This window comes from Bos taurus, chromosome 11 (genome assembly GCF_002263795.3).
Source record: "Bos taurus isolate L1 Dominette 01449 registration number 42190680 breed Hereford chromosome 11, ARS-UCD2.0, whole genome shotgun sequence".
Taxonomy (NCBI): Eukaryota; Metazoa; Chordata; class Mammalia; order Artiodactyla; family Bovidae; genus Bos; species Bos taurus.
The window spans coordinates 13,072,232-13,086,113 of record NC_037338.1 but is presented as its reverse complement, the minus strand read 5'-3'; the positions used below and the strand labels follow the sequence as shown (position 1 = coordinate 13,086,113).

At 45.0% G+C, this 13,882-nt stretch overlaps 1 protein-coding gene across 3 annotated transcripts in view; it reads left to right on the top strand.

The window, feature by feature from the left end:
• DYSF (dysferlin) overlaps window positions 1–13,882 on the top strand; it is a 224,302-nt gene that overhangs the window by 37,756 nt on the left and 172,664 nt on the right. For all 3 annotated transcript variants that reach the window (NM_001434948.1, NM_001102490.3, NM_001434947.1), the window contains 1 exon segment: window positions 13,674–13,779. In NM_001434948.1, coding sequence (NP_001421877.1) covers window positions 13,674–13,779 — 106 coding nt within the window.

Genomic DNA, 13,882 nt, shown 5'->3' with positions numbered 1-13,882 from the left:
GATTGAACCCAAGTCTCCTGTGTTTCCTGCATTGCAGGTGGATTCTTTACCTGCTGAGCCATCCAGGAAGCTTTGAATAGTATAATACCCCAATTAACAAATCGAACATTCCTCAAATGAAAAAAGAGTAGTCCTCATTTGGAGTTTGCCTGATGTCTTTCTCATAATTAGATTTATGATCAGATTGGGTTACTGACTCCTGGCTGGAATCTGTCATAGTTTATCTCCTACTTGTGCCACAGTTGTGTTTTGTCTCGGTATCTGGAGATACATGGTATCCCTCCTTGGTGATATTCATTTCAATCACCTGTCAAGGTATTGTCTAATTTTTCCATTGTGTCTTTACTTTTATTTTTCCCTCCTTGAAGTATATTAAGAGACACTTTAATACTCTGCAAATATCCTGCTCCTCATCAAAATATCCCTCTAGATTTAACATCCACCGGTGCCTCTTGACTGACTCAGTCTTTACCATGAAGGTTGTGAACTGGTTCTCCACTGCCAGCACTCCCTTCGTAATTCACCAGTCTGGGCTGTGGAAGCCTTTCCCGTGGGAGGCTGTTGTCTTCTTTGGACTGCTGCACCTGTTCATTCTTCAGCTCATGGCACCACGGCAGAGGGGAGACCTGGAGTACTGATGGGGGATACACACCCTTGCAGGTATGGAGGCCACTTTCAGTGGAAGAGCCTCTCTCTTAGCCTCTCCCTCAGCCATGCCTGCCACAGGCCCGGCTGCCTCTCTCTGGCTGGCTGCTTTCTCCTGGGGTCTCAGCCAGACCTGTTCCCCACACAGGACCCTTCCCTTCCTGCCTCTCATCAGTTCCCTAGAGGAGGGGCAGGCACTGGGAAGCACCAGGGTCAGTCATGAGGCAGAGGGGGTGAGAGGAAAGCGCGTACAGGAGCCTTTACTGTGGTTTCCTCAGAAAAGAAAGGGCTAGACAGGGTAAGCAGAAAGCAAAGAGGAACTAAAGAGCCTCTTGATGAAAGTGAAAGAGGAGAGTGAAAAGGCTGGTTTAAAACTCAACATTCAAAAAACTAAGATCGTGGCATCTGGCCCTATCACTTCATGGCAAGTAGATGGGGAAACAATGGAAAGAGTGACAGACTTAATTTTTTGGGGCTCCAAAATCATTGCAGATGGTGACTGCAGCCATGAAATTAAAAGACACTTGCTCCTTGGAAGAAAAACCATGACCAACCTAGGCAGCATATTAAAAAGCAGAGACATTACTTTGCTGACTAAAGTCTGCCTAGTCAAAGTTATGGTTTTTCCAGTAGTCATGTATGGATGTGAGAGTTGGACCATAAAGAAAGCTGAGTGGTGAAGAATTGATGCTTTTGAACTGTGGTGTTGGAGAAGACTCTTGAGAGTCCCATGGATGGCAAAGACATCCAACCAGTCAATCCTAAGGGAAATCGATCCTAAATATTCATTGGAAGGACTGATGCTGAAGCTGAAGCTCCAATACTTTGGTCATCTGATATGAAGAAATGACTCCTTAGATTGAAGGCAGGAGGAGAAGGGGACAACAGAGGATGAGATGGTTGGATGGCATCACCGATTTGATGGACCTGAGTTTGAGCAAGCTCTGGAAGTTGGTGATGGACAAGGAAGCCTGGCGTACTGCAGTCCATGGGGTTGCAAAGAGTTGAGCATGACTGAGTGACTGAACTGAGCTGAACTGAGGCAGGGTGAGTGGGTTTAGGAATGGCTGTGAGAGTGAAAGTGTTAGTCGCTTAGTCATGTTTGACTCTTGGTAACCCCAAGGAACTGTAGCCTGCCAGGCTTCTCTGTCCATGGGATTCTCCAGGCAAGAATACTGATGTGGGTCGAACATGGGTCTCCTGCATTGCAGGCAGATTTTTTAGCATCTGAGCCACCAGGGAAACCCTTAGGGATGGCAGGTCTGAATAATTTCAGTGGGCTGTGGGGTGCTGGGCTGCATGGAGTTTTGTGTGCCTGGTCCTGGGGTTTCAGGGCAGGGGAATGTTGGCTGAGTGGGAGCACTCTGTAGAGGAGTGGTGGGGGTGTGGGCTCTGGACTGGTTGGTTTGCATATGAAAGGTGCAGTTGCCAGTGAGTCCTTTACTGTCTCTAGGAATTGGCCAGCCCTGGGAAGGGCAGCCTCTCCAAATGAGCAAAGCCTTAGATGTCAAAATATGTCATGAAAATATAGAAAATAAGAAGGCATGATTAATACACCTCAGAATTAGATTTTTTTGAAAAAGATTGCACCATATCAAATTTATAGCCTGGGTTCCTGTTTCCATGGATGAGGCAAACCAAGGATTTTTTTGTGTCTTTCACGATGTGCTCACAGGGCTCCGAGGTATGTCCGCTAGTCCATGATTGGGTCTAAGGCCAGGCCTTTGGATTCTGGCTCTGTCTGTTATTTGTGTGAAATCAGAAAAGTTAAATGCCTGAGTCCCAGTTTCCTCATCTGTAAGATAAATTGAACTAACACCAGTACACTACCCCACCGCTGTGACAGGTATAGTTGTAGAATGCTTGGCAATGTATCTAATGTACACTCAGTCAGGAGGCAGGCAGCTGTTAGTAGAATGTAAGTTCCATGAGGTCAGGCCCAGTATTTTGTCTGATGTGCTAAATAAGTATTTGTTGAATGAATAAATTATAAAATTTAAAAAATCTTTTTATGCTCCATTTTTAAATTTAATTTTTTAGTTTGAAAAAAAAATTAAGGAGCTATAAAACCAAAAATGATTTTTAAAAATGCAGTGAAATTCTGCCCTTTGTTTCTCCATCTGGTTCCATCTTTCTCTCATGGTTATAACTGTTTTTTGTTTCTTCTCTATCACTCATATTATTGCTTAATCACCAGTATAAATTCTGACTTTCCTATTTTCACACAATAGCTAGTATATTTATTTATTAAAATAGACTTTTTTGTATTGTGGTAAAATATAACATGGACATGGAACAACAGACTGGTTCCAACTAGGACAAGGAATACATCGAAGCTGTATATTGTCACCCTGCTTATTTAACTTCTATGCAGAGTACATCATGAGAAACACTGGGCTGGAAGAAGCACAAGCTGGAATCAAGATTGCCAGGAGAAATATCAGTAACCTCAGATATGCAGATGACACCACCACCCTTATGGCAGAAAGTGAAGAGGAACTAAAGAGTTGGCTTAAAGCTCAACATTCAGAAAACTAAGATCATGGCATCCAGTCCCATCACTTCATGGCAAATAGATGGGGAAAGAGTGGAAACAGTGGCAACAGTGGCTGACTTTATTTTTCTGGGCTCCAAAATCACTGCAGATGGTGATTGCAGCCATGAAATTAAAAGATGCTTACTCCTTGGAAGGAAAGTTATGACCAACCTAGACAGAGTATTAAAAAGCAGAGACATTACTTGGTCAACAAAGGTCCGTCTAGTCGAGGCTATGGTTTTTCCAGTGGTCATGTATGGATATGAGAGTTGGACTATAAAGAAAGCTGAGTGCCAAAGAATTGATGCTTTTGAACTGTGGTGTTGGAGAAGACTCTTGGGAATCCCTTGGACAGCAAGGAGATCCAACCAGTCCATCCTAAAGGAGATCAGTCCTGAGTGTTCACTGATGTTGAAGCTGAAACTCCAATACTTTGGCCACCTGATGCGAAGAGCTGACTCATTTGAAAAGACCCTGATGCTGGGAAAGATTGAGGGCAGGAGGAGAAGGGGACGACAGAGGATGACATGGTTGGATGGCATCACCGACTCAATGGACATGGGTTTGGGTGGACTCCAGGAGTTGGTGATGGACAGGGAGGCCTGGCATTCTACAGTCCATGGGGTCGCAAAAAGTAGGACATGAGTGAGTGACTGAACTGAACTGAAGATATAACAATTACCATCTTAACCATTTTTAAGTATATATATAGTTTAGTGATATTAAATACATTAGCATTGTGTAACCATCATCCCCATCCATCCCTGTAACTCTTTTCATCTGTAAAACTAAAGCTCTATACCCATTAAACAGTAACTTCCCATTGTCCCCTCCCTCCAGCCTCTGGCAACCAGCATTACACTTTCTGGCTACTCTAAGTAACAGGTAGCATATTATACACACTTTTTTGAACTTGGTTTTACACTTAACAATGTATGTTTAAAAAAAAAAATCAATCAATATTAAAAAAAATTGAAGTATAGGTGATTTACAATGTTGTGTTAATTTCTCCTGTGCAGCAAAATGATTCAGTTTTACATGTATATATATTTTATATCTATATATACACACACACAGACACATATTCTGTTTTTCTAAAATATTCTTTTCCATTATGATTATCATAGGATATTGAATATAATTCTCTGTGGTATATAGTAGGACCTTGTTGTTTATCCATTCTGTATATAAAAGCTTATATCTACTAACCCCAGCCTTCCATTTGACCTACCCCCCCAACCCTCTCCCCCTTGGCAACCACTGTCGGGAGGCCGCGTTAGGCATTACTGACAAAATGGAGGCACGGCCCTAACCCCCTCCCTTTGTTCTGCAGGCACGGACCTGGAATGAAGGAGTTAGGCTTTATGATTCTGACTTGTTTTTTTCCTTTCCTCAGCTGAGTTGACTGAAAAGAATATTAAGGTGCTTATTGTTTTTGAGAGGAGCATGAGAAGGCACAAAGCCTTCTGCAGGCCGTAGCTTGAGGCCATGGGAGGGATTGCTATCTGAAGCCCATTTGTGAGGAAAGTGTTTATGGCAAAGGAGTTCGCTGAATTTAGGGCTTAGGAATAATTAAAATAGTTAGAAGCTAAAGAGTTAAGGATTGCTGTAATGTTAGCATATTCTACTATAGCTTATAGAAATTAGGGACTTTAGAGATTATTAGCTGGAAGCCCTTTCTAAGTAATAGTGAGCTTAGGATACGAGGGGCAAACAGGACTTAGAAAATAAGAAATAAACTGAGGAAGGTGGTATGCAGCCCAGACATTAGCATGAGTTACAGTGTATTCACAAGGACACATGAGAAAAAGTAGATAAGAGAATCGCTGAGGAAGGAGCTCCTTTTGAGGGGCAACAATGATTTATGGAGACAACAAATCTGGGTCAGTGGGAACTGAAAATATCAAACCTCTGACCTAATGCTTTTGTAAAGGTATAAAAGAGAATCATAAGCTTGAAATAAACAGGCAGTCCAAGAAAACTGAGAGGCTGCCTCAGTTTCTCGCCGACACTGCTCATCCCTTCAGGTTGAATCCCTGGCTGCTGGAGCTGGACTCCGGCAAACCACCAATCTGTTCTCTATGTCCATGATTCTATTTCATGGAGAGGGTCATTTGCATCATAGTTTAGATTCCACATATAAGGGACATCACATGGTATAAATGACATCATTCTTTTTCTGACCTACTTCACTTAGTATGAAAATCTCTAGTTGCATCCATGTTGGGCTTCCCTGGTGGCTCAGACAGTAAAGCGTCTGCCTGCAGTGTGGGAGACCTGGGTTCAATCCCTGGGTTGGGAAGATCCTGTGGAGAAGGAAATGGCAACCCACTCCAGTACTCTTGCCTGGAAAATCCCATGGACTGAGGAGCCTGGTAGGCTGCAATCCATGGGATTGCAAAGAATCGGACATGACTGAGCAACTTCACTTTCACTTGCTGTGAAATGGCATTATTTCATTTTTTATGGCTTAGCAGTGCTCATGTGTGTGTACACCACATCTTCTTTACCCACTCATCTGTTGATGGGCATTTAGGGTGTTTCCATGTCTTGGCTATTGTGAATACTGCTGCTATGAACAAAAAGGTGCATGTATCTTTCTGAATTATTGTTTTGTCTGGATGCATGTCCAGGAGTGGGCTTGCTAGATCATACAGTAATCTGTATTATCTGTATAATCACACAATGTAATTCTGTTTTCAGTTTTCAGAGGTACCTCCATACTGGTTTCCACAGTGGCTATTCCAACTTGCATTCCCACCAACAGTGTAGGAGACTTCCCTTTTCTCCACACTCTCACCATCATTTATTTGTAGACTTTTTAATGATAGCCATTCTGACTGATGTGAGGTGGTACCTCATTGTAGTTTTGATTTGCATTTCTCTAATAATTAGCAATGCTGAACATCTTTTCAGGTTTCATTTCAGTAGGCCATGTGCCTACTGGCCATCTGTATTTCTTTTTTTGACAAATGTCTGTTTAGGTCATCTGCCCATTTATCAGTTGGGTTGTTTGCTTTTTTGTTGTTGAATTGTGTGAACTGTATGTGTAGTTTGGAAATTAAGCACTGTTGGTTGTGCTGTTTGTAAATATTTTCCCCATTCTGCAGTTTCTCTTTTCATTTTATTGTTTCCCATAATGTGCAAAAGCTTGTAAGTTTGACTAGGTCCCATTTGTTTACTTTTGTTTTTATTTCTATTGCCTTGGGAGACTGACCTAAGAAAACATTGGCATGATTTATGTCAGAGAATGTTTTGCCTTTGATCTCTTCTAGGACTTGTATGGTATCACGTCTTATGTCTTTAAGCCAGTTTGAGTTTATTTTTGTGGTGAGAGGGTGTGTTCTAACTTCACTGATTTACCTGTGGCTGTTCAACTTTCCCAATACCACTTGCTGAAGAGACAGTCTTTTTTCCCATTGTTTATTCTTGCCTCCTTTGTCAAATATTAATTGGCCGTAGGGGTGTGGGTTTATTTCTGGGCTGTCTATATTCTGTTCCATTGATCCATATGCTTAACAATGTATCTCAAAGAATTTCCATACATTATAAATCTACAGTGTAATATTCCCATTATTTTTATAGCTGTAGATAGTGAAGGACAGGGAAGCTTGGCATGCTATAGTCCATGGGGTCGCAAAGAGTCGGACATGACTTAGTGACTCAGCAACAACATGGTATTCTGTTGTATGTCTAAACTTATTCATCTTCTCTGCTTGACATTTGGGTTGCCTCCTGTGTTTTGTTCTTATAAACAATGATGTAAAATGGCCCACTGTTTTATTTATTTACTTATTTATTTTAACTTTTATTGCAGTATAGTTGATTTACAGTGCTGTGCCAGTTTCAAATGTATAGCATGCTGAGTCACCCACTACATATATCTACTCCTTAAGATTCTTTCCCCGTATGTGGCCAGATGTTTTAAAATAAAATTGTTTCGATTTCTTTGTGCTTTGTTAAAATCAACTTACTTGGCCACCTTAATTCTTACCCTCCCACTTAAGGCTCAGACTTGGAGGTCACCACCTCCCATTTCTGGCAGGACAGTAACCTGCCTGGGTTATGAGTTTGAATGAATTCTTTTTTCATGAGGAAAAGTGTGCCTGTCAACATGGAAGCTGCTTTTGACCTTTCCCTCCCTCCTCCATGCTGATTCCTGACCTCACTTTCTGTCTTTGGGATGGCAGCAGCTCTTTCAGCCCCCAAACTTGTGCCCTCACATGCCAGTGGCTTCAGAACACAGCACAGCCAAGAGGGATGACGGGGTCTGGAGAGGCTGGGCAGCGCATTTTTCTATCAGTAGGCTGTGAAGAGTGGGGGTGGTGGGGCAAGGCTCACAGGCTTTTATTCCAGCTTACTGGGCTCCATACACACTCAGAGCTGACTCCCAGGCCCCCAGGCCCATCCTTGCCTCATTTGTACTGAATCCTGCCTGCCACTAAAGGTTGGTACCCACCAAGTGTGCAGCATCCCTCTTATGCAGAAGGCTGGGTGCCCTAAGTTCTGTGTCTCAGTGTTGATCTCAGGATGGGTTGAGTCTCCTCAAGGGTCTGCATCCTCCCAGGTCTGATCCCCCTGAATAACACCATGTCTCCTCTGTCCTCCGTGAAATGATTGAATGAAGAGTGGCCCATCAGGGTTTTTCCATCTCCATCAGCCTCAGACTGTCCCTCTTCCCTCCTTCCTCCACCCACTCAGAGGATGCTCTGCCTTTCTCGGATCTTGACCCCACAGCCGGCTTCTTAGGCTTAGGGACGGGCATTCTGCCTCCAGACTTTCCTTCTGGAGGAATTGGGGGCTTGTGAAGCCACCCAGCCCCTCGGAAGCGCTGACCCCAGGGCCTATGCAGGGCTGGGAGGTGGGGGTATTTTATGACCCAGAAAGACGTTAAAGGGAGGAAATAACAAGCAGTCCAAGGAGCAGGCCATAGAGGTGCCTGTTCCCCGGGCTGGCAGGGGTGGCGTCACCGCTTCCTCCTGCATTTCCTCCCATTGTTCCCGCCCCGCTTCCGGGAATTCTCCCGGGCGGAGGGCTGCGCGGGCGTCGAGGGAGGCAGAGAAGGCTGGGCTGCTCTGTGCTCAGCGATCCGCTGCGTTCCGGCTGCAGCTCCCAGGTTGCACCGCCAGGCCTGCCATCCCTCCGCTCCCTTGCCCACCCTGCCGCTCTGGGAATTTGGGGACCAAATTTGTCAACCAGAAAATAATGCACGAGGCTGCAGATAAGAAAATAGTTTATTTGGGATTTTAAGAATTGCATTTCAGGGGGCTTCCCTGGTGGCTCAGCGGTAAAGAATCTGCCTGCCAATGCAGGGGACACAGGGTTGGATCCCTGATCTCGGAAGATCCCACATGCCTTGGGACAACTAAGCCTGTGGGCACAACTACTGAGCCTGTGCTCTAGAGCCTGGGAACCACAACTCCTGAAGCCCGTGGCCTGCACCCTTGGGGCAGTGCCCACAACTAGGGAGCAGCCCGGCTCACGGCAACTACAGAAAAGCTGAGCAGCAATGAAGACCCAGCCTTGCCAAAAATAAATACACGTTAAAAAAATGTAATATGGGAGACACAAATTCAGGTACCTGTGAACGTATTGGGAGAAAGAAGGGCTTATAAAGACAAAAAGCCTGGAGGTTGTTAAAAGTTGCCCAGAGAGAATTGTGGTTGACTTTGACAATATTTGTGCTTTAAGTATTACAAGTTGTTTCAGGGTAGGGGTCTGATCGATGGGTAGACTCTCACTGAGTTATTTTAGGGTAAAGGTCCCATAAATATCTTGGCTTCTGGCAGGTGTTCTGGATGACTTCATCAGGTCAAAAGGTCAGATTAAATCCAGGACGAGCCATATATGAATCACACTTCATTAGTGACCTCCCAGCTCCACCTTAGAGCTCTTAGCAGTACCGACTCTGTCGCACAAGTTCTAGGGCAGGGTCCTCCATCTACCATCTGCTCAGGCAAGTCCCTCCTTTCTGCTGCCCTAGGTTTTCAGTGTCACATTGCTACCCAGAAACTGGGTTCGCCTCTTAGCGGGTATAGAGCCGAAAGACACAACGGAGTCAAAGATAGGGAGAAGGAAGGATTTATTTCTTGCAGCAAGTAAGGAGAACATAGGGAATGTTTCCCAAAGCAGTGTCTCCCCAAACAGCAGAATTGGGGAAGTTTTAAGCTAAAGGGTATATGCATAGTCATGAAAGGGTTTGGGCAGTAGGCAGAGTCCAAGTTTTAGTTGATTGAAGGACGAAGGGTCAGAGAGGGTCAACATCGTTATCCCTTATATTCTAGCTGACCAAGTTGTTGCTGTTATTTAATCTCTATGTTGTGTCTGACTCTTTTGCAACCCCATGGACTGTAGCCCACCAGGCTCTTCTGTCCACGAAATTTCTCAGGCAAGAATACTGGAGTGGATTGCCATCTCCTTCTCCAGGGGATCTTTCCGAACTTGTGTCTCCTGCTTGGCAGGTGAATTCTTTACCATAAGCACCCAGGAGTGGTATTTAAACTGCAAAACAGCTCAAGAATGTGCATTAAGCTAGTCTTTACCATTGAAATAGAACTGGGAGTCTTTACAATTGATTTATTTTTGTTATTATTACTTTCACCTGGTAAGCTTGTCCTTGTGTTTTCTTAAGACCATTATTATTGAGACTTGTTCAAAGACAAGTACTGTGGCCAGGCTTAGATCATCAAATGACTTAAGCCCCAAATGGCTTCTGTTGTGTCAAGAAAGCCATTCCTCGTTCTCTTTCTCCCAGGGACCACTACCCTGTCTGCTTTCAGCATGGATTCCTGGCTCCCTACACTTACTCTCTGGTATTCTTGACATTGCTCTGGTTGTGAGAACACTTCAGTCAACACACTGGTGACAGGGACCTTCCTCTTGCTGACTCTGGGGTGGAGACACTCCAGGAGGCCTGCCTTAGTGAGCTATGGCAAAGCCTGCTCTGCTCTGCTCTGCAAAGGAGCATAACACAAACTGTTGCAGGAAAGAGGACCGCGTCCAGGGCCCAATAGTGGGCTCTTGTCTAACACTTGGAAATGAACTGTCCCAGGAGACACGTGCTGCCAAAGCAAGAGATTTTATTGGGAAGGGCTCCTGGGTGGAGAGCAGCAGGGTAAGGGAACCCAGGAAAACTGCTCTGCTACCTCACTCACACTCTCGGGTTTTTCCCGGTTGTCTCTGGCTAATCGGTCTGACTAGGGTCCTTCCTGATGGTGACATTTGCATCATTCAGCCAAAATGGAGTCCAGTGAGAAGGATTCTAGAAGGTTGAAAGAACATATGGACTGGCATCTCCCGTCTTTTGACTTTTCTCTGATTCTTCTGGTTGGTGGTGTTCCTTACCAGGACCTCCTGTTTTGTAAGCTAACTCATGCCAAGTGGTTACTGTCAGGCCTGGCCAGGGTAAGTCAGTTTCAGTCAGCGGTTCCCCTAACAAAACCAGTCTGAATTCTAGAAAATGTGATTCCTAGCATCCTGAGTGGTTTTAGAACTCTGGAATGAATATTAGCAAACACCTCTCCCTTTAGCTTTGTTGAAAAACAAAATTGAACCAAGTAAATCTGAAGATCTAATTGGTTCTATTCAATAACTCATGAATTGACTGGACTTCTTTGGTGGCTCAGATGGTAAAGAGCCCACCTGCAATGCAGGAGACCTGGCTTTCATCCCTGGGTTGGGAAGATCCCCTGGAGAAGGGAATGGCTACCCACTCCAGTATTCTTGTGTGGAGAATTCCATGGACAGAGGAGCCTGGGAGGCTATAGTTCATGGGGTTGCAAAGAGCCGGACAAGACTGAGTGTCTAATACTTCCACTTTCACAATGACTCATGAATTTAAAGCAACTAGAAAGGTGCTCCACGGGGTTGTACAAAATGGAAAGTTTTATAGGCAGAAGGTAGGTGGGGCAAGAAGATATTAACAAAAGAAAATAAAGGGTTATTTTTAAGCCAGGACATCAAGTTTTTGGGAGTTGAGAAGGGATCAGGCAAGGGTTTATCATGCTGATTACCTTGTCTTCCACTGGCTGTGGTGGGGGTGGGGTAGAGAGGGCCCACATGACACATGTCCATTTTGGTGCTTGACCAGAATATTCCAGACTGGCCTATTAAGGTTACATTTCTGGGAAAAGTTGAAACTGCAGTTAGACCCATAATTAAATCTAGGTTTGGTACTATGGGCTTTAGCAAGAATGACACCATTTTGGGCTTGTGGTTTTCTTTTTTACGGCATCTTCTGTAAAGAAATGTTAGAAAAATTGGTCTTGAGTAAATATCAGGCTGGGCTTTCCCGGTGGCTCAGTGGTAAAGAATCCACCTGCAATGCAGGAGCCGCAGGAGTTGTGGGTTTGATCCTTGAGTCAGGAAGATCCCCTGCAGGAGGGCATGGCAACCCACTCCAGTATTCTTGCCTGGAGAATCCCATGGACAGAGGAACCTGGCGGGCTACAGTCCATAGGTTCACAAAGGATCAGACACAGCTGAAGCTATTTAGCATGTACACACGCATGTATGTGTCAGGGTTATTGCCTTGCTAACAAAGAAACTTGCAAAGCAACTAAGAGTCTGCTGGTTCCAAGAGGGATGGAGATAAGGGAATTTTATTGCCAAGAAACTTACACAAACAGCTAGTTTTTAAATTTATTTTTATCGTGATAAAACATACATAACAAAACTTACCACTTAACCGTTTTGATGTTCAGTGGTGTTAAGTACATTTACAATATGTGCAGCCATTGCCATTATCCATCTCCAGAACTTTTCATCTTCCTTAGACTGAAACTCTGTACCCCCTAAATAATGACTCCCTCTTCCCTCATCCCCTGCCCCACATAACCACTAATCTGCTTTCTGTCCCTATGGATTTAACCCCTCTAGGTCACCATACAATATTTGTCTTTTTGTGTCTGTCTTAGTTCACTTGGCATAATATCTCCCAGGTTCATCCATGTGTAGCAAGTGTCAGACTTTTCCTCCTCTTTAAGACTCAGTAATACTCCATTGTGTACATTTACCACATTTTATTTATTCATCTATTGTTACACACTTGGGTTGCTTCCTCCTTTTGGCAATTGTGAATAAGGCTGTTACGAACCTGGGTGTCCAAGTATCTCTTTGAGTGCCTGATTTAAATTCTTCCGGGGATCTACTCGGAAGAGGAATTGCTACATCCTATGGTAATTCTGTGTTTAAGTTTTTGAGGAACTACCCTGCTGCTTTCCATACTTGCTGCAGCCTTTTCCATTCCAACCAATGTTTCAATTTCTCACCACAAGGGTTTCGGTTCCTCAACATCCTTGCCAACATTGGTTGTCTTCTATTTCTTTTTTTTTTAACTTTTTATTTTATATTGAAGTAGAGCCGATGAACAATGTGGTAGTTTCAGGTGGACAGCAAAGGGACTCAGCCATACATGTACATGTCTCCCTTCTCTGCTTTCTGTTTCTTGATAGTAGAAGTGAATGTGAAGTGCTACATCATTGTGAACAGCCAGTTTTAACAATTAGTTGATTAGGTCAAGATGGAAGTTTTATTTCATGAGTCATAAAAATTCATCTTCGAATCAGGTGTTGTAGACACCAGGAAGATGGAGGTCCCAGATAACAGGTGTGCTACTTACCCATCAGGAAAAAAATTATGAAGCAAATGATGAAGCGCATCTGTGACTGGTCGTTCAGGTCCCGACAGTAAGGTGCGGAATCATGCCCAAGTTGGATGCAGACACAGCCGCAGTTCTGACTGACCAAGCCACTTGCTGCTCTGATGACCTTACTGCTGCAGAACACACTTTGCTCACTTTTTGGCTTAGAGACACAACCTTTTCCCTTGGCCCCCTCGGAAGGGTCCCTTCACTGGTCATCAAGTGACGACCTTCTCTTTCCTAAGAGACCATCCATTTATGGGCCCTCTCCCCTTGGTCAGAGATATGGCCTCGCATGTGTGGGTGATAGTCCTGGGCCTCTGGGAGTGGGGCAGACTTCCCCGCTCCAACTTTCCTCTTTCCCTGTGTCTGGAGATAGGAGGGTCTGTGTGTTTTCCCTTCACCCTCCTTGCTGGCCCAGCTCGGGGACAATAGGTGGAAGGTCTGTGTAGTGGCAGGTCAGGAGAGCTGCGGAGGGAGAGGAGAATGCAGGTGTGCTTCCAGGAGGGGCTGCTCTGGTGGACTGTTTAGGTCTGAAGGGTAGGACAGCCCAGGCACGTGGGGGTGGTGATGTTGGGACTCTGGGGAGAGGCATAAGGGGTCAAAGTTGACCTTGGGGGGAAAGGAAAGCGTCTCTTATTCTTCTGGTGCCCGGCAAGGGGCCTGGCCTTCCAGGCCTGGTGATGGGGTAACCGCGGCAGACTGCAAGGGAAGTCCTGAGGGTTCCTAGGTGTTCTAGGCAGATCAGCCTGTCCATGGGTTATCTGAGAGGTGGCAGTGATGAAGGGTATTTGGGAGAAGAACAGGGCGCATTTGGCTGCTTTTTGACTTTCTACTTTTCTCTCTTCTCAGGTTCCTGGGGGAAGCCAACATCCCCCTCCGGGAAGTCCTCGCCACCCCCAGCCTGTCTGCCAGCTTCAATGCCCCACTGCTGGACACCAAGAAGCAGCCCACAGGGGTAAGTGTCCACTGGCCTCTGTATCCGGCCGGTTTCTGTCAGAGGCCTTGCTCTCTGACCCCAGTCATGTGTCAAGGTCCAGCCCCCAGCACCCAGGCCTAGC